The sequence below is a fragment of the Trachypithecus francoisi genome, unplaced genomic scaffold (assembly GCF_009764315.1).
Source record: "Trachypithecus francoisi isolate TF-2019V2 unplaced genomic scaffold, Tfra_2.0 Lachesis_group7, whole genome shotgun sequence".
Taxonomy (NCBI): Eukaryota; Metazoa; Chordata; class Mammalia; order Primates; family Cercopithecidae; genus Trachypithecus; species Trachypithecus francoisi.
In genome coordinates, this window is record NW_022681472.1 from 77,711,245 (window position 1) to 77,733,839 (window position 22,595).

A 22,595-nucleotide genomic window follows, 5' to 3' on the forward strand; every position below is an offset into this window, starting at 1 on the left:
TCTCTGGACCTTGTATGTAAGGACTTACCTTTCCACCCAGATTGCCCCCACAGAACTGTCATGATGTTTCCATGGAAAGCCCACGTGGTGTTGAGCAAGCAGGCTGCCTGCGTGGCCCCTGCTCGTCCAAGCCAGGGGATACCAAGGCAGTGGGTCTGCAACTGATTTACAGGGAAGCTTCAGGAAAGGGAAAGAGAAAGGGGACAGGGGAGCGGGGCAGGAGATGTGTTCCGAGTCCCAGCACCTGGCTAGTAAAGTGCATGGGTTGTGTCTGTGACGGGGGCAAGGCTGGCAGGGGCTGCCTTTCCACCCTTCTCCTCTGGGATGCTGTGTTTATTTACTGCTCTGGGCATCCCTGTTTCTCTTGGGAAGTCACTCTTGCCAGAGGTGGAGGAGGCTGGCAGGCTGTCGCCCAAGAATGCTCCCCTGCATCCCACTGCCCCTACTCCCACCCCACCCCACCCCGCCTGCAGTTAGAGCTCTAGGGGACCAGCGGGTTGCAGCAGGAGATGTTTTTGGAAATAAAGAAGAAGTGACCCTGCAGGTGGTGGTGGTGGCAAGGTCTGAGTGGTCAACCCGAATTGAAACTTCCTCTCCATCCCCTGTTCCTGTTCTGAGCCTGCAATGGGGGTGAGGACTTGGGGATTTGGAGACCTAAAAGTAAAGGCAGCAAAGCAAACGCAGCCAGATTTCCCCCTCCCTCTCCCCACCCTACCCCTAACAGACAGCCCCCACTGAAGTAGTGGTGACGTGAGCCAGGCTTGGCAGTGTCACCACGTGGCACCTTTTCATTAAGGACCGTTATGGTGGCCCTGGCCCCACCTCAGACGTGCCACTCTCTGTTGCTCCTCCCACAGGCTTTCACTAGTGGAGTCTGTGTCTTGCCTCTTCAGTCTCAGCTCTCCTGTCACCTCCACCAAGAAGCCTTCTCTGAAGCACACCCTGCCCTGTCTCTAGACCAGAATTACTCCATCTCAGCCCATTCCGGCCTGGATCATTCTTTCATGAGGAGCTGTCCTGTGCGTTGTAGGGTGTTTGGCAGCACCCCTGGCCTCTGCCAACTCCATGCCAGCAGCACCTCCCCTCCAGCTGTGACAACTGAAACTGTCTCCAGATTGTGTCAAATGTGTCCTCGGGGGTGAAACAGTCCCAGTCTCCTCTTCCCCCATGGAGAACCCCTGGACTAAATCACACTCTCTGTTCTGTGTTCTTCACTGCCTTCTTCACTCTCTGAAATGGTTTGGTTTTTCTTCTCTCTTGGTCTCAGTAGTGCACCCCCTGGCAGCTCATTATCCTCACCTGAGCTTTTGAAACTCCCAATGCCCAGCCCCACCCCACATGATGAAATCAGAATCTCTGGAATATGGGTGCACATTAGAGAAGTTTCCCAGGTGAGCCTGCTGGGTGGCCTGTTTGAGGCTCACTGCTGTCTCCCCCCGGAGGAGAAGCCATTAGATGGAGGGCCAGGGCAGGCTTTGGTCACTACATAGAATAGTGCCTTGTGCCTGGCAAGGACTCAGCACTGTAAGAGTCAATGAATAAACAAACACTGCAGAAAACCCATCGTCACTGGTAGATGTTTGCAGGGATTCTTTCATCTTTGCCATTTATTTATGTATTTATTTATTTTTTGAGACAGAGTCTTGCTGTCACCCAGGCTGCAGTGCAGTGGCAGTCTCAGCTTGCTGCAACCTCCACCTGCTGAGTTCAAGTGATTCTCGTGCCTCAGCCTCCCGAGTAGCTGGGACCACAGGTGTGCGCCACTATGCCCAGTTATTTTTTGTACTTTTAGTATAAATGAGGTTTCACCTTGTTGGTTAGGCTGGTCTCCAACTCCTGGCCTCAAGTGATCCACCCACCTCAGCCTCCCAAAGTGCTGGCATTACAGGCGTGAGCCACCATTCCCGGCCCCATTTATTCAGTCATTCATTCAACAAATATTCATTAAGGGCTTGGTAAATGCCTGGTGTGATGCTGAATGCTGGGGAGGCAAGGATGAGGAAAACCTGGCTCCTACCTTCTGGGAGTCTCCAGTCTCCTGGGAGGCACATAGGCGGATGCACAAGGTGGCCCATATAGTGAAATAATTGCTAGGCTGGAGGTATGCAAAAAGCAATTAGGACATAGAATAAGCAGTGCCTGAAAAGACACTAGAAAGGAGCCCAGTGTCTCCCAGTGAGGCGTTTTACTTGCATTCCACACTTGAACGTCATCAAACCCTGCACCATTTCCCAGCTAAAGAAACTGAGGTTCTGGGAGGTCACCTAACTCCTTGGGGTTACCTGCCCGTCTGTAGCCCAGCCTGGTCTCAAACCCAGGTCTGTCTTGCTCCAAAGCCCGTATTCTTTCCAACATACAGTGCCAAAGCTGAAACTAGAATGCAGGGCCGTGGATTCCCTTGTGCACACAGCGGCCACTCTGTTGCCTCAGTACGTGCATAGCATAAAGCCAGCAGCAGCCATCCCCCAGCTGTAGACTCCATGTGTGTTCCTGCCCATGGTAGGTTACCTCTGAAGTCCCTTCATCTAAACTCTTGCATTCTGTGACACTAAGAATCAGGCTGTCTTAGTTTGGAATACCCAGATGCAGACCCCAAGGCAAAGCTTCAAGTGCAAATAGTTTATGTGAGAAGTGAAGGAAGATCTGGGTTGGGGGTTGGGGGTGGCAGGAAGTGAGACCTGGAGAGAAGGAAGCCAGGAAATAGAGCGTTGTCAAGCAGGTGACCACAGTGGGGAGCTCTGGGTGCCAGCACAGATCACACGCCTCAGCGCTGTCCCACTTGAGTACTGAGACGGGCATGGAACCTATTCACCAACTCCCATCAGTCACTGGTCGTGGGCCGCTCCCTGAAGGGGCGTCATTCTCCCGTACTTCAGGCCTGGCATGTGGGGAACAAAGTGGCCACTGAAAATCAGAGACACCCCCACCCCAGCAAGGAAACACAGGTACCAACTGTTAGAAGTGAGGCCGATGTGCACTGAGGTGGGAAGGACAGGGGGTCGTGGGCTAGCCCCACAGCATCTACTACGGACTCAGAGGAACACCTCCTGAAGATCTTTCTTTTTTTAAAAGTTGTCAGTCCCACTTATGGAGCACCTGTGGTATACAGAGCTCCATGCCAGGTTTAAAAGTTCGAAATGAAACATAAGAGCTTCTGTCCTAACGGAGCTGGCTGTCATGGGTAGATTGCCAGAGCAGCTCCGTATAGGCATCACCTCTCTACAAACATTGACATCGAAATGTCTAAGTCGCATCTCCTCAGCCCAGCAGTTGTGGCTCCTCATCACTGGGACCCGGCCTCAGCTCTGTCATTACTCCTCCCTGTCCCCTGCCTCGAGTTCTCTGCTCTGGGATTTTTGAACTGCTTTTAGGTCCTGAACAAAAAGTCCTTCTCTGTTTCCCTCTTCCCTCTAAACCTTTGCATATTCCAGTTCCTCTTCCTTGTTGCCAGAATAGTGCTCCATCTTTCATGAGTCTGGTTAATATCACCTCCTCTGGGAAGCCTTCTCTAACTCCCATTCGCATCCCTAGTTCCCAGGTGAGCTTGGCCTTTGCACAGTTTCTTGTTCTTATTCCTATCAGATTAATCATTACACACACACGACTGTAATTGCCTTTTTACTTACCTGCAAGCTTTCAGGAAATCAAGGATGAATGAGTCACTTTCAATGGCGTTAAAGTAAGGCTTGGGAATGAAAGCTCGGCCTGAATCTGAAACTCAGCTTAACTACTTCCTAATTGTGGGGCTTAGGTTGAACTGTGTGCCTCAGTTTTTCTATCTGTAGAAATGGGCCCAGTAAGACTTCCTTTACAGGGGCATTTGTGGAATTTCTTGGTCCCTACCCAACAGAGCGACCTAGAAAAGCAAGAAGAAACCAGGGAGCTGACAAAGTCATCACAAGTTTTATAATCCAGAAAAGGGATGCATCTGCCCAGGTCAATTTGTATGCATTACAGAAAACTCATGAACACTGCCCAGAACACAGTGTGTGCAGGCACCAATGTTAGGGTCCCAGCAGGAAAGAGATGGTACACACAGAGTAGCGAGGACTGAGTAAATGGAGAGCCTGATTACAGAGAAGAGTGGCCACTGGATCTCAGACAAGGTGTAGCTGTGGGAGAGTGACTGTCCCACATGACACTGAAGAACAGTCATTTTACACAGCTGACATTTACCTTGTGCCGATTATGGCCAGCCATTGTTCTAAGCACAGTAACTCATGTCAGCCTCATTTATGGAGTATTACTCTTTGCCCCATTTCACAGATGGGAAACCTGAGGCACAGAAAGATGAAGTAATTTTCTCTAGGTCTGATGATAGGGGAGGGGGTGTGGGGATATATACCCAGACCTCCCATCCTTAGACCCTCTGATCTCATGCCAGTTCATCCCACTGGTAGAGCTCACTGGTAGAGGGTGGAGGGCGAGGGTGCACTCCCACAGTCCACAGGGTGGAGACGGGTGGACAGTGGAAGGGGATCTTGGTGAGTGGGAGCTCCTATTTTCCCTGCTGCTGCTGCTGTTGCTGTTGTCATTGTTGGATCATCAAAACCTGGGACAATGCCTGGCTCCTACTGGGCAGGCGCGGGTATTTTCCAATCAAATGAATGAACCATTGATCTATTAACCACAAATTATAGCCACATCACTTGCGCCCTGCATAATGTATTTATTGAAAAATGAAATTGAAAATATTATCCTTTTAAGCTTCTGGTAATGGAGGAAATGGTTCATTCCTAAGAGTTTTAATAATATTACATTATTTATTGACTCAGGGAACTCTTTTTGACATTTATTCAGGATTTCTAGACTACATGGGAAGAAAAGCAAAAACACTGTAATCAGCGTTACAGGTAGAAATAAAAAAATAGAGTTCTTTTCAAATTGAAGTGTTAGGCACTTGAAAATAGCCTTTTACTTTAGATGGAGAGCTTAACACTCTGCCTAAGACACCTAACCGGGTTTGTGGAAACCACGTGTTATGCCCTGAGCACAGTGTCAGGACTGAGACTGTGGTGGGTGATGAGCAAAGGGCTTAGGACTGACAAAGGGTGTTGGAGGCCAGGCTGGCCACATACAAGTCAGGAATAAGAACTGATACTTACTGTGCACTTTTATGTGCCAGGCCTTCTCCTCAGATATATAACCATATATAACCACCTTCTAGGGTAGATACTGCCATTAGACCCATTTTGCAGATGAGCAAACCGAGGCACCGGGAGAATAAGTAATTTGCTCAAGGTCACTCAGGTAGTAAGTAGAAGACCCCTAACTCTGGACACTATCTCTTAACTGCTGTGCTTACTCCCTCTTTATTAGAGAATGGTAGAGGTGAGGTCTCAGCTTTACCCCTTTTATTTTACAAATGAGGCTCAGAGAGAGATAGTGCAACTTGTCCAAGGTCACCCAGCCTTGTTGTTGGGAGAGTTCAAATGGCCTTAGTGCCTGCTTCTAATTCAGAACCATCCTGTCACCGTGGGCAGGTCACTTACCTTTTTTCAGTTTATCTGCTCATCTATAAGATGGGGCTAATAATTATGCCTTTAAATACTTTTAAGAGATTAATGATCATTTCTGTCTTGATGCCACTTAGATGTGAGCACCAAATATATATATATATATATATATATATGTGTGTGTGTGTGTGTGTGTGTGTGTGTATGCCTCAGGTCAACTTCAGGGTTTTAAACAACAACAATGCTAGTAGTGTATTAGTCCATTCTCATGCTGCTAATAAAGACATACCCAAGACTGGGTAATTTATAAATGAAAGAAGTTTAATTGACTCACAGTTTAGCATGGCTTGAGAGGCCTCAGGAAACTTACAATCATGGGTGGAAGGGGAAGCAAACATCCTTCTTCACATGATGGCAGGAAGGAGAAGTGCCAAGCAAAAGGGGGAAAAGCCCCTTATAAACCCATCAGATCTCATGAGAACTCACTCACTATCACTAGAACAGCAGCATGGGGGTAATCGCCCCCATGATTCCATTACCTCCCACCAGGTCCCTCCCATGACATGTGGGAATTATGGAAACTGCAATTCAAGATGAGATTTGGGTGGGGACACAGTCAAACCATATCAAATACTAAGTAGTAATAGCATATAGAGCGCGGGCTGTGGTCAGGAGAGTTCAAAGCACAACGGTTAACCCATGTAATTCATTATTTATAATCCATCATTCTCGCCACACTCCTTCCAGATTTACAGCTGAGGAATCCATTACGGAGAGGAGAGTGACCTGTCAGATTACCAAAGATAGTAAGTGAATGCCCTTACCAAGATTTGAACCTGACTAGTTTGAGTTGGAGCTCCAAAGCACTAGCTAGACAATTAACAAATATTGTCAATGTTGTTTCATTTTGTGCTGCATGCACTTTTTCTCCAGCAATAGCTATAGTCACAAAACCAAGGGAGACTCATTTCTTATAAAAGCTGAATCTGGAAGGGATGGGTCTTTTTTGCAACCTCTTAACGGAGATGGTGATAAATGCCATTAGTTCCATCTCACAGGAAGAGAGACCAGAAGCTGTGAGGTTCTTGGAAAGGAATAGAAGGGCCCGGGAGACTCAGACCCTGAAGTGATGTTGGCAGTTGTATCATAACAGAGAGATGGGAGATGTCTGCAGTGGCTGGAGAAGAACAAACGTGAAGACACTAGAAAGAGGAGTTGGGGCCAGGTGCAGTGGCTCACGCCTGTAATCCCAGCACTTTGGGAGGCCGAGGTGGGCAGATCACGTGAGGTCAGGAGTTCAAGACCAGCCTGGCCAAAACGGCGAAACCCCATCTCTACTAAAAATACAAAAAAAATAGCCAGGCATGGTGGTAGGCACCTGTAATCCCAGCTACTAGGGAGGCTGAGGCAGGAGAATCGCTTGAACCTGGGAGGCGGAGGTTGCAGTTAGCCAAGGTGGTACCACTGCACTCCAGCCTGGGCAACAGTGAAACTCCATCTCAAAAAAAGAAGAAAGAGGAATTGGCAACTAACCTCACAGGGAAAAGAAAACTCACTTCTGCATAATCCCATGCTGGTATTTAGTTATGCCTGCTGTGAGTGCTTTTAGACAACAAGCAACCCAGAAACCAGTGTGCCTGAGGGGCCCGAGCCACACCCTTGCCCCACATGTCACGCACAGGCCCTGAACTGTAAGAACAGGACCTGGGCAGAGGCAGAAGTGAGTTTGAATCCTGGCTTTGCCCCATGCCAGCTATGTGACGTTAGGCCACTCTGCTGCCATTTCATCATCTGTAAAGGGAGATCATCATTATATCTACGTCATCCAAATTGTTTGAAGCTTACAATAAATCCTGTAGTTAGAGAAGTCTCTACGAGTTTTCAGAAAGAGTTAGAAAAGGTTGACTTTGGGGAGTGTGTTGGGTAGGGGAGGTGGAGGGCTACTTTTCATTAGAAGATGATGGTTTTCATTATAAGCCCCGGTAGTGCTTGATTTCTTGACCATGGGCATGTATTCCTCTGCTAAAAAAAAAGCCTCCGAAGAGATCATGTAAATCCAGCATGGTGCACAATCTTTGGCAAAGAGTAAGAGCTTAATAAATGGCATAAATGAAGACCTAAGTGCCAGCCCTAGAGGCCGTCCAGTGTGCAGGCTTAAGAACTGGCTCAGCTACTTATGAACTGCAGTGACACATAAATACCCTTCATCTCTGTAAACATCAGTTTCCTTTTCTGTAAAATGGGGGTTAGTAACCCCTGCTTCCTTGGCTTATTTTGAGTATTAAATGCGACAATATAGGGAGAATGCTTGGCTCAATACCTGAGACCTTGTACACATTCAGTAAGTGGTCACTATCATTTCACTGTGGTCAGAGATAATGTGAAGCTGGGAGCGATAGTGAACATGTTGGATGACAGATACAACTTCCTAAAGGATCTCAGCAGACAAGAAGAATGGAGCAAATGCAGCATTTCAGAGAACAGAATCGAGTCCCACATGAGCAGGAAATGTGGCCCTGAGATGTCACGTCCTGTGTGGGTGAGGCTCTGTGGACGGCAGGCCCTGGAAGGGCCAGCAGTGAGGGGCAGGATGTGTATACCTTTTTAAACAGCATCAGCAGCAGAATGGTGTCCAGCCAGTAGCAGCCCCTTTCCCCTGGGGTCACAAACCTCACTGCAGAGTCATGCCCATCAAAATGGGCACGCCAAAGAGTGTTGTATGTGAAGTGGAACATCCACAGACTAGCATGTCAAAAGGGAGTGGCCGGGATTATAGACAACTTGGATCCAGAGTACCGAAAGTTTTACTTTTTAAAATTGGGAATGTTTGATGTTAGAGTTTTAGGGGTCAGTAAATGGCACAGCCTTGTTACCTGACTAGGTTCAGAATCAATGGAGACAGACATAGGAGTTGAACAGGTGGAAATCAAAATATCCACTTTGGGCTGAGTGCAACTTATACCTGTAATCCCGGCACTTTGGGAGGTGGATTGCTTGAGCTCAGGAGTTCGAGACCAGCCTGGGCAACATGGCAAAGCCCCTTCACTACAAAAAAAAAAAAATTAGGTTAGCTGGGTGTGGTGGCACATGCCAATGGTCCCAGCTAATAGGGAGGCTGAGGTGAGAGAATTGCTTGAGCCCAGGAGTTCGAGGCTGCAGTGAGTTGAGATTGCACCACTGCACTCCAGCCTGGGTGACAGAGCGAGACCTGTCTCAAAAAATAATAAAATAAAAATATCTACTTTGTTACTGATAGAACCAGACTAGAGAATATGATGCAGGTTTACTGGCTTGGTGGTCTTTCTAGTGTTTCCTGCCCTGCATCCACGCCATGGAAGAACCCGACAAGGGGAACTGGGAACCTGGAAACCAGACACACTTACCCAGGGCAAAGGCTGCTGCCACCCTCTGATAGGGGCAGACAGAACAGAAAGAGAGGGCCCATCCGTGATGCTTGCAGGAGAGTAATGTTTGAGTTGAGAAATGGTCCAAGAGTGGCCGACACCTGCCAATCAAGCCTTTACTCCACTTTCAGGGGTGAAGAGAAGGAAGGCGGGATGGTAACAGGTCCAGAGCCTTGACATAAGGACCCTTTCTCGTGGAAGGAAAATGTGTGAGGAGTAAGAATCCCCCTTTCACATTTAAGAAGGCTGCCAAGAATTTAATAAGTACTCGCTTTGTGTATCCGTGCTCTTCATGCATTCATTCAATAAATCATCAAATATCTATTGATCACCTATTTTGTTCCCGGTTCTCTTCTCAGGCTCTTGGTTTCAAAACAGAAAGAGATTCCTTCTCTCACGGAACTTACATTTTTGGCCTGGGGAGAGACAGACAGTAAGCAATAATCATAGTAAGTGAGGAAATCATAGACTATGCTAGAAAGCGATCATTGTTATAGAAAAACAATAGTAACCTAAGACTTGAAGGAAGTGGAGGAGTGAGCCCTGGGGCTTTCTGGAGAAAGAGAATTCCAGGCAGAGGACAGCTGGTGCAAAGACCCTAAGGTGGGAACGTGCCTGAAGGGTGTGAGAAAAGCGAGGAGTCCAATGTGTGCAGCAGAAAGGGCCATGCGTTCTGGAGATGTGGGAGCCAGATGGAAAAGAGCCTTATGGGCGATGGTCAGGACCTCATGCCTTTCAGTGAGTGATGTGTTATGTGGTTCACATCCCGTAGCAACTCTGTGATAGTTGTCCTTACCATCCCTTTCTTTACGTGAATACACTGAGATACATTGCCAAAAGCCCCGTTTATTTTATAACTGAGAAAATTCATACCCGGAGTAGCGAAGCAACTTGCCCAAGGCCACAGAGTGGGAAAAATGGCACGGAGCTGGGGTTTGGGTCCCCTGATTCTTGGTCCAGAACCCTTTCTCCCACGTCTCTGCTCCAGAAATGTACTTCCTTTGAAGGAAGTGACTCTGGGCCTCTCTTGAAGATTCAGATATAGATCCTGGAGCTCTTAACACTGTGCTTTGCTGCCAGATCTTCTGTGTTGACTACAATATTTCCTTCCTAGGAAGAGGTTTAATGTGGAAAACCTGAAAGAGGCTAATGCATTAAACACGTATGTTAGTAAATCCTGGAGGAAGGAAGGAAGGCCATTGACCGGTGACATGGTGGTGACATAAGTCATAGTAAATACTGATACCAACTGATTGCTTCCCATGTGCCTGGCCCTGTTGTAAGCTGGTGATGTGTGGCAGTTTAAGTATTCCTTACCACTACTCTAAGAAGCAGGTTCTGGGCCAGATGTGGTGGCTCGCACCTGTAATCCCAGCACTTTGGGAGGCTGAGGCAGGTGGATCACCTGAGGTCAGGAGTTCAAGACCAGCCTGACCAACATGGAGAAACCCCATCTCTACTAAAAATACAAAAGTTAGCCAGACATGGCGGCACATGCCTGTAATCCCAGCTACTTGGGAGGCTGAGGCAGGAGAATCACTTGAACCTGGGAGGCAGAGGTTGCGGTGAGCTGAGATCGCACCACTGTACTCCAGCCTGGGCAAAAAGAGTGAAACTCCGTCTCAAAAAAAAAAAGAAGAAGAAGAAGAAGTAGGTACTGTTACTACCCTCATTTTACAGTTGAGGAAACTGAAGCAAGAAAGATGAGCTAATGTGCCCAAGGTCACTCTGAAAGCCATAGCCAAGAGCATGTGTCCATTTCCCATGGGTGTCTGGGAATGCATCAGAGCCGCCTTTCAGTTTCCTGTGTTGTGACCTGAAAGATGCACCTCCGTTATACCCTCCCATCAGACACAAAGACTTTCAGAGCTCGACTGGCATGATGACTTTCAGACACCTCCCATGAAAGAAGTCGCCGAGTAGATGCCATGTCTTATCCCCTCTGACGCAGAGCATGACCATTTGCTGTTATTTGAGTAGAGAAAGAAGGTATCCCATGGATTGAAAATAGGACTCAGTACAGGTTGAATATCTTTTATCCAACATGGTTGGGACCAGAAGTGTTTCAGAATTTGATTTTTTTTTAAATTTTGGGATATTTGCTGAATACATACCAGTTGAGCATTTCTAAACCAAAAATCCAAAATACGAAATGCTCCAATCAGGATTTCCTTAGAGCATCATGTCGGTGCTCAAAAGTTTTGGATTTTAAAGCATTTTGAATGTCAGATTTTTTTTATTAGGGATGCTTAACCTGTATGTGCTAATCTGCTAATTATGATGATGATTGGCATTTAGGTAGTGCTTATTCTCTCCAACAGACTATCACATACAGTCATTACGTCATTCAGTCCTCCAAGGATTCTGGGCGGTAGACATTCTTGTCCCCATTTTATAGATGAGAAAGCTGAGATGAATTGGTGAAGGCTAAATGATTTGCTTAGTCATACTACTGATAAATTTCACAGAGAGAGAAGACTAGAACCCCAATCCAGACCCAAAGTTCGCACTGCTAATCTATGCTGGCTGAACAGCTGCACTCTGAATATAGCCCTTGCAACTCCCAGAGGCAACAGGTCATGAAGAGCCAAGGCAGCTTCCTGGGGGTATCTACTTAGACTCAAAAAAATATTAAAGAAGCCAGTTGCTAGGACTGGCTCTCTACTAAAAAGGTTGTTTTTATTCTCTGGGAACTGGCTGGCTGCATCTGTTTCACTGTTGGGTTGCTGAAGGGTTGACACCCACTGGCCACATTTACGAGTTCGTGTTGATATTACTGTTGTGCAAAAGCACATATTGGTCCTCACCATCTATATGACTGTGATTATTTTTCTCTCTTCCATTTCACGCAACTTTTGCTCACAGCCTACTTGGCATAATTGACACATTGGCTCAGGCCACCAAGACTGCCAACCTGGAGCCTTGGATTACTTAGCTCAGTTATGACAGATGTGATTATTTACAAGAAAATAGAAGTCACTATAATTAAACCTTCTAAGGAGTACATTTGGGTGGAGAATGAGAAAGCACACGTTGAATCTGGCATGATGTGCTTGGATTTCAGCCCTGAGCAGGTTCTTCTCTAGCCCATGAAAGGAGGTGTTGGGGTGTCTGACACCCTCTGTAGACACTGCCATCTCTCAATTCTCCTGACACAGCTATTGATAAATGGAAAGACCAGGTGGTAGAGCTAGCATTAGATGGGGTACCCAGTAGAAGTGTATTTAGTTCTCAGCTCAGCCACTGGTCCCTGGCATCAATTTGTTTTTTTAATCATAAATGGGGATAAAAACATAACCCCTACCTCATCCTGGATCTGGGAAAATTAGCAGTGATAAAGTAAGACAGGTATCGAGCATTGTGCCCAACATAGGCACTGAGTATTAGATGTTCCTGCCTTTCTTGAGCCTACAACTGAATCTCCTTGAGTCTCATTTTTCCATCAGAAAATATAGATGATAAGCATCTTATACAGTGGATGTGAGGGTTGGAGGAAATGAGGTATATGAAACGGGCTTCATAATCATTTGTTGCTGTTTCACACCTGTCTTTCTGTTATTATTTTTATACATGTCTCTTAATAGTTCCCATTTATTGTATGCACCATGGGCCAGACACTACAGTGGGCAGGGTTGGCTTCTCCGCTAGGTTCAATAGGCACAGTGCCCAGAGTCTGTGATACTTTGAGGGGCCCAAAAAATGCTCATTTTTATTGCTCTTAAAATCAGAAGGAAAAAAGTGAATATAATAACAATGAATATAAAATCAAATATAAAAATAATAAATACAGGCATACCTCATTTTATTGCACTTCGCTGTATCACGCTTCACAGATACTGTGTTTTATAGCAAGAGAACTAGAATTAGAAGTGGAGTCTGAAGATGTGAATGAACTGCTGCAATCTCATGATAAAGTTGAACAGATGAAGATTTGCTCCTTATGAATGAGCAAAGAAAGTGGTTTCTTGAGATGGAATCCACTCCTGGTGAAGGTGAAGATGGTTGTGAACGTTATTGAAATGACAACAAAGGATTTAGACTATGACTTAAACTTAGTTGATAAAACAGCCGCAGGATTTAAGAGGATTGACTCCAATTTTGAAAGAAGTTCTACTGTGGGTAAGATGCTATCAAACAGCATCGCATGCTACCGAGAAAGCTTTTGTGAAAGAGTCAATCAATGCAGCAAACTTCATTGTCGTCTTATTTTTAAAAATTGCCGGCTGGGCGTGGTGGCTCATGCCTGTAATCCCAGCACTTCAGGAAGCTGAGGTGGGCGGAACACCTGAGGTTAGGTGTTCAAGACCAGCCTGGTGAAACCCCGTCTCTACTGAAAATACACAAATTAACCAGGTGTGGTGGCGCACACCTGCAGTCCCAGCTACTAGGGAGGCTGAGGCAGGAAAATCACTCGAACCCGGGAAGCGGAGGTTGCAGTGAGCTGAGGTCACGCTACCGCACTCCAGCCTGGGCGACAGAGCAAGACTCCATCTCAAAACAAAAAAAAACAAAAAAAACAAAAAAATGGAAATTGCCATAGCCACTCCACCCTTCAGCAACCACCACTCTGATCCGTTAGCAGCCATCACCATTAGGGCAAGATCTTCCACCATCAAAAGGCTAAAGGGGCAGATTACTATTAGCATTTTTTAACAGTGAAGTATTTTAAATGAAGGGTGTGCTTTTCTTATGTATACTACTGTTGCTTATTAGACTATAGTACAGTGTAAACATAACTTATTGCACTAGAAAATTAAAAAATTCATGTGACTCACTTTATTGTGATACTTGCTTTATTGCAGTGGTCTGGAACTGAAGTCTCAAGGGCTCCAAAACATAATAATGAATCTGTCTTTTGTTTGTTTGTTTGTTTGTTTTTGAGACAGAGTCTTGCTCTGTTGCCAGGCTGGAGTGCAGTGGAGCTATCTCGGCTCACTGCAACTTCCGCCTCCTGGGTTCAAACGAGTCTCAATAATGAATCTGTCTTATATCCATCTTTATACTGATACAGTTGTAAAGCCTCATTTTTATTTAGTTATTCTTTTTTTTTTTTGAATAGAAGAAGGCACCTACAAAATCAAAGTGCCAAGGGCTCACAAAAGTCGTATGCAGCCTTGGTTGTAGGAGCTTTACAAATATTAGCTCAGTCATTCTCAGAAAGGTTTTTCTAATTCTCATTTTAGAGATGAGGAAACTGAAGCTCAGGGAGGCTAAGAAACTTATCCAAAGCCTATTAAGAGGCTATGTTAGTCAGACTGGGCTAACAGCTGTAACAACCCCAGAATTTAAATGGCTTAACACATTAAGAGTTTATTTGTTATTGCCATAACAATTCAGGGTGTATGTTTGGCAGGCAGTATTCTACACAGTGATTCCGGGACCCAGGCTCCTTTCCTCTGGGGGCTCTTTCTCCTTCGAGTCCTGGGAGCTCTGCATGCAGATGGTGGCTGGAGAAAGAGAGAGAACAAAAAGTGGGGGATTTTTATAGGTCAGGCCTGGAATTGGCCCACATCACTTCCACACACATTCCACTGGCCAGAATGCAGTCACATGATCATAGCTAACTGCAAGGAAGGTTGGAAAATGTAGTGTAACTGCATGCCTGGGCTAAAGAGAGGAACACGGATCCTGGGGAGTATTCGCAGTGTTAGATTCCAGCCCAGGTCTTCTGCACACAATGCCCACGTGCTTACCACACCCTCCTTAGCTGATTCTTATCACTCTTAGCGCCCACAAGTCCCCTTTAGAGGCCCTTTTATCCTGCCCCACCTGCCCACTCACTGTGCCCAGCACCAGACCTTTGCCCACTCAGGATCAGTTGCCGTTTGAGGCACTAGGAAGAGGCATTGGGGAGCTTCCCAGGCCAGCTTGAGGAGGCTGCAACCAGCTGTTTGTATCACCCAATCCCAGGCCCACAAGGCACTGCTGGGCACATGCAGAAGCCAGGGACTACCTCCTCAGCATGGGAAAAGCGGGCTACAAAGAGGGTTTCAGAGGGCCCGGAAGGAAGAGGTTCAAACTGAAGTCTTGGCTGCACTATGAACCTTGGGCAAGGCATCAGCAGTAAGGGGACAGTGCCAGATGATCTTGCAGCTCTAAAATACCACAGTCCTGGGATTACTGCCTCTTGCCAGAAGTGAACTGTGTGGCCCTGCCCCAACCCATCAAGTATGCTGCCTTTGGACACCCATAATCCTACAAGACAAAGCTGCAGGAGCCAGCTGGAGGCTAGATGGCCTGTGAACATTTCAGATGACTATTTTGCCCATAGTCATCTGAAATGTTCACAATCGTATCCTCATGTCTGCAAGGCGAATATGACCACGTTTCATCCCCAGGTCTGTGTTGGACACAGCACAGCCTCAATCAAACCCAGTCACCTCCCTTTGCTGCCATTTGAGATATGGTCGATGCTGGACCTGCTCCCTCCTCCCTCTCTGCCTGGTTTCTTGCCCCTCAGATCAGGCTCTGACTGTGGCTAGCTTGAGGGGTGGCCAGGAGGTCTAAATGAGGGTGGATCTATATGGAGACAGCACTTGGCCCGGGGCTCTCCCACATTCCCTGTTAGTCTCTCACACAGGCACAAAACCTTGCTTTAAAAATGTGTCTTACGATGAAACTTGGCATCCAGGACGCGCCCCGTGAGGAATTTGTTTTTGTTTTAATGCCGAGGACGTTTGCATGAAAACAGGATCTTTGTTGCTTAGGAATTGATCAACTCCTGCTGCTGCTTTCCCCTGCTGAAGCTCCAGTCCCATATTTGTCACAGGCAAACGAGTAACTGTAGGGATGGCTGGGACCTCCACAGATGGAAGACAGCGGCTGCTCGGGGGGACGCAGAGGCCACGAAGCCAAAGGAGAGAATCAGGAACCCATCTCAGGCAGAAGCAAGCTCACAGGTAGCCATGTCCTTAGCCATAGGACTACAGCAGGAGTGGAGATTTTTTGTGGGTCTAGTTTGTTCTAGATGCTCAGGGGAGAAGAGAAGGAAGAGGGAAGGCATTAAGAAGCAGCCTCCACCTGCAAGGAGTTTAAGGCCTTCTTGAAGGACAGACGGGAGGCCAATGCATGAGAAGACAGTGGTTGGACCCAAAGTAATGATGAAGACCCCAAGCAACTGAGAGGAACCAGTGCCTGCAGCAGGGAGGCTGGGAGTGAGACTGGGATCTGCTACCTACCCACGAGGTCACCTTGTGCAGGCTGCCTGATCACTCTGCACCTCTGTTTCCTCACCTACAGAATGGCACTCTCCCACGGGGGCCTTATGGGATGCTCCGTGCTAATTGCATGGCATAGAGTAAGCACGCCAGCAGTCCAGACTGTTACTCCCAGCATACATGCTCGTACTAGATGCTCTCCCTCCTCAGGAAGAGATACCCAGAAGGCTTTTTAGAAGAAGGCCTTGAACTTGGTTTGAAAGGAGGAGAGAAAGATGAGCAGAGACCTGGGAACAAGAGTGCTCTTGGTGTTTGAGTGGTCAGACCAGGACACATCTGCATCCACTGCAGTCAGTTCCTAAGGAGATTTTCCAGGCACTATCCAAGAAACCAAAGTAGAATTGCCCGCATGAAATTGGAGGGGGTGTCCTGCTCCATGGGGATCCTAGCTCATTTTTGGCCTCAGCCTGGCCCCACAGGCATTGGCATAGAAAGGACAAAGTTGGCCGGGCGCAGTGGCTCACGCCTGTAATCCAAGCACTTTGGGAGGCCAAGGCGGGCGGATCATGAGGTCAGGAGATCAAGACGATCCTGGCTAACACAGTGAAACACCGTCTCTATTAAAAATGCAAAAAAATTAGCCGGGCGTGGTGGCAGGAGCCTGTACTCCCAGCTGCTCGGGAGGCTGAGGCAGGAGAATGGCGTGAACCTGGGAGGTGGAGCTTACAGTGAGCCGAGATCACACCACTGCACTCCAGCCTGGGCGACAGAGTGAGACTCCGTCCCAAAAAAAAAAAAAAAAAAAAGAAAGGACAAAGTTGAGGAAAGCCCAGACTGGGCACTCCACTGGGTCAGGCCCTTCCTTTGCCTCCAGGCTTGGCTTCCAGAAGGCAGTGAAGTGGTTACATCCAAATACCCACAAGAGGCCGGACACCTTTCTCTCCTGTATCCTTAATATATGCTAATCAAAGCTGAGAGCCTACAGAAAATATCCGCTTGGCCAAAGCCCCACGCCCTCGCCTTGGCTGGCCTGCCCACCCTCTCCAGGCCTCCCCTCCCATCTGCCTAGCTAAGGGCGTCCATAAATCCAGCTTTCAGAGCTTTCAGGGGTTGGCGAGACTGCCGTGGCCCTCAGTCACATCACGATGGAAACAATTGAAAACCACTTGGCAAAAAGAAGGGGTGATCTAATGTTTGATAGCAAGAATACAGTTTTTTTCCTTGCCATTCTTACTCAAACCCAGGGGGAATAGCCGGCTGCTCTCCAGTCCCTGTCAGACCAGTACCCCCAGGGTCCCTGACTCTTGCCCTCTGTTCCAGAGGAAGTCCAGGCTGTGGGGCTGGCTGTGGCCTCCTCGCAGGTCAAGGAGGAGCAGAGCTGGCCCTGCCTTTCTGACTGGCCAGGCTGCCTTGGGCCCCTCAGAGGCGAGGAGATGGCCACAGGGGCCTGCGGAGAAACCCATATATAGAGCCTGGGGAATGTGGGCCTCTGGCAGGCGGCCTGGAAAAAATGGCCGTGTTCTGAGGGTGAACGCCGCCGAATTATAAATAGCACCCGCCTCCCTCCCCTTCAGGCTTGCTGTGTCTGTCACTGGAGAGTTGACAGTTAAAATTCAAGAGGACTGAACAGGACAAGGGAGCGGGAGCGGGGGATGGGGGAGATGCCGGATTGTGCAGGAAGCTCAGCTGCTGTCTTGGGATTGATACGGAGAATTGTCACCAGACGACGGGGCTGAGAGAGGGATGCATTTGGGGTGGCAGAATGACTCCTGATTTTATGCATTTTTATAAGCTGAATAAGAATGGAAGGAAAACTAAAGGAAGCTTCAACTCCAAGAGATGGTTTTATGAGTGCTTTAGAAATAAGAATAAATAAAATAAAAATAAGAATTTAAAAATAAGAATAAAAATCAGCTGCCTCCAAATATAAAAGGTGTCACTCTGGTTCCAAAAGGTCAGCCACCCTGGCTTCCAAATCAAAGCCTACGGCCAGGTGCCCACACAGGCCCATGCCTTGAGCCTCCTGCCAGAAGGTTTCTTAGTGTGTTTTTATGTCTCCCTGACATGGAAGCAGCAGGGGTGTTTCCACCTGCTCCGAAAACCTCTGCACGTTGTGCTTACCCAGCAGAGGATGATGATTCAGGAGGCATCAGAAATGAAGAAAGGAAGGAGTGTGCAGCTGTCGCTGTGGAAAGCCACACAGCCATTCACACCTGGGTAGCAGGGAGGGGTGGGCAATGTTCCCGCAAATTCTAGATTCTGGAGGAGGGTGCGCTGGTTCTGCAGGGACCAGGAGTCCCTCTTTGTGTCCTTGGCTCTTCTGGCAACTCCTGGGAACCAGCTGCCAGGCTTCCTGACTTGCTGCCCAGCCCTGCATGGACGGGAACTAGAGTTCTGCTGGGCACTGGGATGGGATGCAACGGAGGTGCCCGGGGGCTTGTTGGGGACTGGGCCAGCTCCATGGGCATCTGTGCCTCCTCTATGGGTATGCTAAGCTATAGTAAGAGCTTATGGCCTTTGTTTGAACTGTTGGCGCTTTGGCTTCCATAGCAATGATTTGCAAATAGGTTAATTTATTGGCTTCTCTCCTCCTGCCTGGATAAATTTCATATCTTACGTCCTTTGAAGCCTCATTTGAAATCAAACACTTAAAAAAAAAAAAAAAGAAGGAGCACGCAAGCCTTTGTTATCTTTTGGACACTTCTCAAAAGAAGGTCCCTGGACCCCACAGGATGCAGGCAACACACAGATGTGAGGTGACAGTGGGTAGACATTGGAACTTGACACACAGTGATGCTACAGGCATGACTTTATTTATTTATTTATTTAGAGATGGAGTCTCACTCTGTCACCCAGGCTGGAGTGCGGTGGCGCCATCTCGGCTCCCTGCAACCTCCAACTCCTGGTTTCAAGTGATTCTCATGCCTCAGCCTCCCGAGTAGCTGGGATTACAGGCATGCACCACCACGCCTGGCTAATTTTTGTATTTTTAGTAGAGACGGGGTTTCACCAGGTTGGCCAGGTTGGTCTTGAGCTCCTAACTTCAGGTGATCCACCTGCCTTGGCCTCCCAAAGTGCTGGGATTACAGGTATGAGCCACTGTGCCCAGCCTAGTATGACTTTAAAACTGTGCTTCTAGGAGCTGTATTGAGAGAGGATGCTTCAGAGGCCCAACAGAAAGGAGCCTTCCAGACCCTCGCTCCTATGTCAAGCAAAGCAGCTCTACTCTTACTGCTATTAGGTAATAGATTGCATTTTGAAAAAATGAATTTCGTGCCTTAAAAAGCTTGGAAACCAGTATCATAGCTTACCCCATGATTTCAGTGCTAAGTGAACAAAGGCCCAGCGAGGGAAGGGGATTTTCCGAAGGTCAAGACCTCCACTTGGGTTGCTGCTGTGATGGCAGGTCTTGTTTTGGGAAGGGAAATTCCAGAGGTTGGAACCAAAAGGGACCCGAGAGAGCATTTTATCAACCCCCTCCCTTCAAAACCTGAGGCCCAGGGGAAAACGGGATTTGCTCAAGGACCAGCGAGTAGCAGACCTCAGACTCAAAGCCATCTCATAGGAGGCATGCTCATAAAAGGAGGCCTGATGTGCTATACAATCTCCAAATGGCAGGATTTGCCCTGATGGAGACAGCTTCCCAGAGGAAGTGGTAACTGAGCTGAAAAGATGACTGGTGACAAGAAGGTGAGGAGAGCCTCCCAAGCAGAGAGACTGCTCCCGGGTTTGGTCCAGTGCTCATCTCCCCACTCCTGGGAAGCAGAGGTCTGGAAAAGATGACAGCTCTCAGTGGGTAGACTGTTCCCATCTGTCTCTGCATTGACTTCTTGCCGGGGGCAAAGTGGGAAGCCAGCGACATCACCACCTGCCAGGTAAGGCCTGTGCCTGGGCTATCGGAGTGGTCCCCTGGTGGTGTTGGGCCTGGCGGATGGTGAATGGAGACTGCTCCCGAGAGAGGCGTTTCTGCTGGAGCTGGGCAGGCGGTGGCTCGGGGTGGCAGGCTGGAAGGCTTGCTGCAACAGGACTTGAATACATAATGTACCTCATCCGATTTCAGCTGTGAGAAAGTCCAGACAGCCTCCTCTAGACAGGAAAGGACATTGCAGGGACAGGTGGTTCGTTTTCTGTAAAATTCCCTATGAGTTCCTTGGGGAGAGTGTTAGTAACTCTCTCAGGACGTGTCCTTCCCATGAATACAGCATGTGTCCTGGTCTGGGTCCCAGATCTTGTGTCTGCTCTTTGGGTGTCAAATTTATTCCTTTATCAAGACAGAAGGAAATCTTGGGCAAAGATCCCTGGAATTGGGGACCTTCCTCATTGTCTCTTGGCCACATGTTCTTTACAACAATGTAACATCCTAGGAGAAGGAGTCCTGTTCTTATACTCAGCTCTCTCTGACATGTGAAAACCTAGCATCTGCTCAGGCCTGCAAAGGCCGTCTCGTCTAACCATGGGTTAAATGTACTCTCCATCTTCGTGAACCCTGCAGAACCAGCGTGAGTCCAGGGCAGCTGGGGAGAGTTTGTGCAGTGCTTTGCCAATCCTGAAGTCAAGCAGAGACCTCCCAGTTGGGGGTGGATGATAAGCCTCCTATATGAAAGGTCTTACTTTGCATTTGTGAGATTCAGAGCCTCCATTCTAACATGAGCACCCGGGTCTTGGGAGTATGAAGATCTCACTTTCTACTCCGACTGTCTCTGTGCCCACGTTTCTCAAAGCATGTTCTCAGAAGCAGTCCTGCAGGATGCTCTGTCACAAAGAGGTTCCCTTGTCATTTCAGTTTGGGAAATGCATATTGATCTAATGTATATTAGATCTCTGCTCAGATATGGACACCTCTGAGGGGTCTTCCCAGACCAGTTACGGCCACTGTTGACACCTTCTATCCACTCATCCTGCTCAGTTCTTCTTCAGAGTACTTTTACCTCCTGATTTCATATTTACCTGTTGACTTTTGCATAATCTGTCTTCCACACAGTAACGAAGCTCTGCGCTATAGGGCACTTTCCTGTTTTGTTCAGGACTGTATCCCTGGTACCTCGAACACGGTCTGATTTAATAAAACACTGTGTCGATTGAACACATGAATCAATTCAGACATTCAAACCCTCAGAACTCCCCCACATATAATTCTGTTTAATTTTGTTGAGCTCAATATATTTTCAAACTTCGTTCCCATTTTCTTTCATGCCTGTCTCATCTCATCACTTAGTCCTGAGTCAGATCTGACCCAAGGAGGCTGGCCTTGTCTGCCCTGTGGAAACCTGCTCTTTCTCATCACCAGGACGCATTCTCTTTTTGGCATTAATGACTGGCAGAAATTAGCTCGTGTGCTTAGAAGTTCACCTGTGCATTGGCTGACTCCCTGATCTCAGCTCCATGAGGACAGAGGACAGAGCCTGTCCCATGCACCATTGGCTCTAAGTGCCTAGAACATGCAGGGCCTAGGAAATGCTCAGTAGTGATTTGCTGCATGGAGAGATCTCTTCGAATGAACCCTCACCCGTAGCCCATAGAATGGAAATTCCAACCAAACATGCTCCGGGACGTGCTGTTCTCTGTCAACCCTCGCAACAAGTTGTCAGCCATTGTACAGTGGCTCTTCCCCTCTTCCATCAAAATACAAAATGTCAGAACTGGAAGGTACCTTAGATACCATCCAGCCCAGTGCTCATATTTTTCAGAGAAAGAAACCGACGGTCAAAGAGGATCACTGGTAGCAATATAGGGCCAGTCCCCTAGGTCCCCCATCTCTTGGTCTGATTCTCCTCCGGTATTAATTTTCTATGGCTGCTGTGACAAATGACCACAAACTGATGATAGAAAACAACAGAAATTTGTTATTTGACAGTTCTGGAGTTTAAAAGTCCAAAATGGACCTCACTGAGCTAAAATTAGAGTGTTGGCAGGGTTGTTCCTCCTGGGGGTCAGAGGGAGAATCATTTTCTTGCCTTTTCCAGTTTCCAGAGGCTGCCCATGTTCTTTGATTTACAGCCCCTGTCCATCTTCAAAGCCGGCAGTGATCAGTTGAGTCTTTCTACAGCCACATTATTCCAACATTGACTCTCCTGCCTGGCTCCTTCACTCATAAAGATCCTCATGATTACATTGAGCCTACCTGGTTAAGCCAGGATAATCTCCCCATCTCAAGATCTTGAAACTAATCTCATCTGCAGTCCTTTCTGCCATGTAAGGGAACATAACTGCAAGTTTTGGGGATTCGAATGTGGACATCTTTTGAGGGTGACGGCACTATTCCGCCTGCTGCACCTCCAGTCACACCATCTGCCTGTTGGTATATCCTCAAGCACATGCACATTCTTCCCCGATGACCCCCACACCTTCTGTGCCCCATTGTCGCAGTACTTGTCACGTTGTTTTATAGCTGGCTTAGTGCCTGGCTGCCTGGCTGGGTCATGACTCCCTTATGGCTGGGGCTTGGTCATCGTTATACTCAACCATCGGCACATCCCTGGCACTTGGTAAGCATGCAGGTTGTTCTGGCTGCCTTGGCTGAGCTAGAAATGCCCTGTCTTCCTACACCCCATCCCTGTTCTTGTTCAGTGAACTTAAAC

At 47.7% G+C, this 22,595-nt stretch overlaps 2 protein-coding genes across 4 annotated transcripts in view; one reads left to right on the plus strand and one right to left on the minus strand.

Moving 5' to 3' along the window:
* The window catches only part of LOC117079076, a 42,090-nt gene extending 20,481 nt beyond the window's left edge, over positions 1-21,609 (minus strand). Inside the window, exons 1-3 of the mRNA XM_033202698.1 lie at positions 21,524-21,609; positions 538-654; positions 29-177 (exon numbers count right to left, since the gene is read on the minus strand). Of these exons, the coding sequence (XP_033058589.1) occupies positions 29-177; positions 538-654; positions 21,524-21,609 (352 nt within the window). The remainder of the gene's footprint in view (positions 1-28; positions 178-537; positions 655-21,523) is intronic.
* The window catches only part of ZHX2 (zinc fingers and homeoboxes 2), a 191,035-nt gene that overhangs the window by 21,318 nt on the left and 147,122 nt on the right, over positions 1-22,595 (plus strand). The gene's annotated exons all lie outside the window — the stretch shown is intronic.